At 40.9% G+C, this 2,693-nt stretch overlaps 1 protein-coding gene across 1 annotated transcript in view; it reads left to right on the top strand.

Moving 5' to 3' along the window:
* Nucleotides 1–2,242, top strand: part of dctn1a (dynactin 1a) — a 56,804-nt gene extending 54,562 nt beyond the window's left edge. Inside the window, exons 19-22 of the mRNA XM_016257928.1 lie at nt 1,325–1,456; nt 1,542–1,667; nt 1,801–1,943; nt 2,032–2,242. Coding sequence (XP_016113414.1) covers nt 1,325–1,456; nt 1,542–1,667; nt 1,801–1,943; nt 2,032–2,242 — 612 coding nt within the window. The remainder of the gene's footprint in view (nt 1–1,324; nt 1,457–1,541; nt 1,668–1,800; nt 1,944–2,031) is intronic.
* The last annotated feature ends 451 nt before the right edge of the window (nt 2,243–2,693 follow it).

Raw genomic sequence — 2,693 nt, 5'->3', positions numbered from 1 at the left:
CAAACACAGCTGGACTCAAATGAAGGTGTAGAACCATCTCAAGGATGATCAGAAGAAATGGACAGCACCTGAGTTAAATATATGAGTGTCACAGCAAAGGGTCTGAATACTTAGGACCATGTGATATTTCAGTTTTTCTTTTTTAATAAATCTGCAAAAATGTCAACAATTCTGTGTTTTTCTGTCAATATGGGGTGCTGTGTGTACATTAATGAGGAAAAAAAAAATAACTTAAATAAAAACTAGAGTAGAGTGCCATCTGCTGTTAAAATATAAGCTCAGAATCCATTCCAGAGAGAATCGTGATGTATGCGCAAGATCTCAGAATCAGTCCACGAATCGATTCTGCATCGATTTATCGTCACAGCCCTAGTTGGAATGAAAGAGACTAAGTACCAGATGAAGTGCTTCTTATTCTTACCCAAAGATACAAATTGGAAGAAAGAGTTAAAACTGCTTTTAACTTTTAGCTGCTCGCATACAATTCAAGGCATTAATGTTTGCCTACAAAACCACCACTGGCTCTGCACCACTTTACCTAAATTCATTACTTCAGAGTTATGTGCCTCTAGAAGCTTGCGTTCTGCAAGTGAACAACGGTTTATTGTTCATCTCAAAGAGGCACAAAATCACTTTCACAGGCTTTTACATTAACTGTTCCCTCCTGGTGGAGTGACCTGCCCAACTCAGTCCCAGCAGCTGAGAGCTTAGCCATCTTCAAGAAACGACTAAAAACACATCTGTTCCACCTGTAGTTGACCCTCTAACTCTAACACTTTCTATTCTAATTCTATTCTTATATAAAAAAACGTGCCCCTTTTAGACTTGCACTCTATTTACTAACTGCTTGTTTTCTTTAAAAATAAACTAACACTAGCTTCTCTATTCTTTTTGTATTCTATCCATTTCTTTTCTTTTTATTTATTATACAATTAACAAAAGCAAGAAAGGCCTCTAACACTAGTTTGCTCTATTCTTTTTCTATTCTGTTTTGTTTTTATTTATTATATAATGTAAAAAAAACCTTGCTACGTGTACTGTGTTAAGCTAACTGAGACTTGTTATAGCGCTTGTGTATCATTGCTCTCTTGTTGATTTTGATTGCTTCTATTGTCCTCATTTGTAAGTCGCTTTGGGATAAAAGCACCTACTAAATGTAAATGTAACTGAACACAATCTTGCTACTAAAACTATGTAAACATTTTTTTTACATCTATTTATTTGCTCCTTTTTCCATTTAGCATTTTCTTGTACTTTTACTTTCAATATGCAACTACGTTAAGTGTGTGTGTGTGTGTGTGTGTGTGTGTGTGTGTGAGGGCAGGTGTATGGTGCTCATGGACTCAATGCGTTCGAGTGTCTGCGTCAGTCCTGCGCCGCCGTCATAGCCACCATGAACAAGATGTCCACCGCCATGCAGGAGGGAGAATACGACGCGGAGCGGCCGCAGCGTCCGGTACACACACACACACTGACGCTAACGATCGCTCAATCCCATGATGCCGCTGCTCTGTCTGATGCGCTGTGTGTCGTCTGTGCAGCGTCCGCCGGTGGAGATCCGCGCCGATGCTGTCAGAGCCGAGATGACCGACGCAGAGGGTCTGGGAAACAAGCTGGAGGACCGAGAGACGGTCATCAAAGAGCTGAAGAAATCCCTCAAGATCAAGGTCAGATCGCAGAAAACTTATCGCTTCCGTCTTTATGTGACACATTAGAAACAAATAAATATGTACATATACTGCGGGTACAGAACGTCATATATATATTAAAATCTGAAATCTGTATGTGACAATCTCTCAGGGTGAGGAGCTGAGCGAGGCGAATGTTCGTCTGAGTTTACTGGAGAAGAAGCTAGACACGTCGACGAGAGACGCAGACGAGCGAGTGGAGAAGATCCAGACCAAACTAGACGAGGCTCTGACTCTGCTGAAGAAGAAGGAGAAGTACGAGTCTCTCTGCTGATATCAGATGAGCCAGGTGTGAAACGCTCCTCATTTAAAGCGTTTAATGAGTGCTGTTCGCTGTCTGCAGGGAGTTTGAGGAGACGATGGATGCGCTGCAGGCCGACATCGATCAGCTGGAGTCAGAGAAGGCGGAGTTAAAGCTGAGGATCAGCAACCAACCACGAGCCACCGAAGGTTTCCGTGGACCGCAGGCATCTGGAATCGCCTCGATCGTCACGGGAACCGCTGCTGGTACACACACACACACACACACACACACACACAAACAAGGTTATTAACTACCAGTGTTGGGGAAAGTTACTTTTAAAAGTAATGCATTACAATATTGCGTTACTCCCTAAAGTAGTAACTAATTACGTTACTTAGTTACTTGTAATGCGTTACGTTACTTTTGCGTTACTTTTTAAATCTGCGCTGGGCTTACTTGTTTGTTTTTAATATAAAAAAGGTGTTCTTTTACAAATGTAAAAGCCCTTTCACAACAAAAGTGAAATGAATGAGCCTTAGGCTGAAGGAAATGTAAATTCACGTCTGTACAGTAGAGGGCGCCGCTCAAACGAATTGCATGAAGAATATGATGCAGGAGAAGAAAGTTCAACACTATTCAGCAATAACACAAATGTGTCATTTTTGCTTTAGTATGGTTGAATTGGATCATCGAAGGTCAGTAGTAAAGACATAGGTTAATAAATGGGATTAAATACATAAATGATATTTGTCTTATTTAAC

The sequence above is a fragment of the Sinocyclocheilus grahami genome, unplaced genomic scaffold (assembly GCF_001515645.1).
Source record: "Sinocyclocheilus grahami isolate Dianchi unplaced genomic scaffold, SAMN03320097.WGS_v1.1 scaffold1619.1, whole genome shotgun sequence".
NCBI classification, from domain to species: domain Eukaryota; kingdom Metazoa; phylum Chordata; class Actinopteri; order Cypriniformes; family Cyprinidae; genus Sinocyclocheilus; species Sinocyclocheilus grahami.
This window is presented reverse-complemented; position numbering and strand designations above follow the sequence as displayed.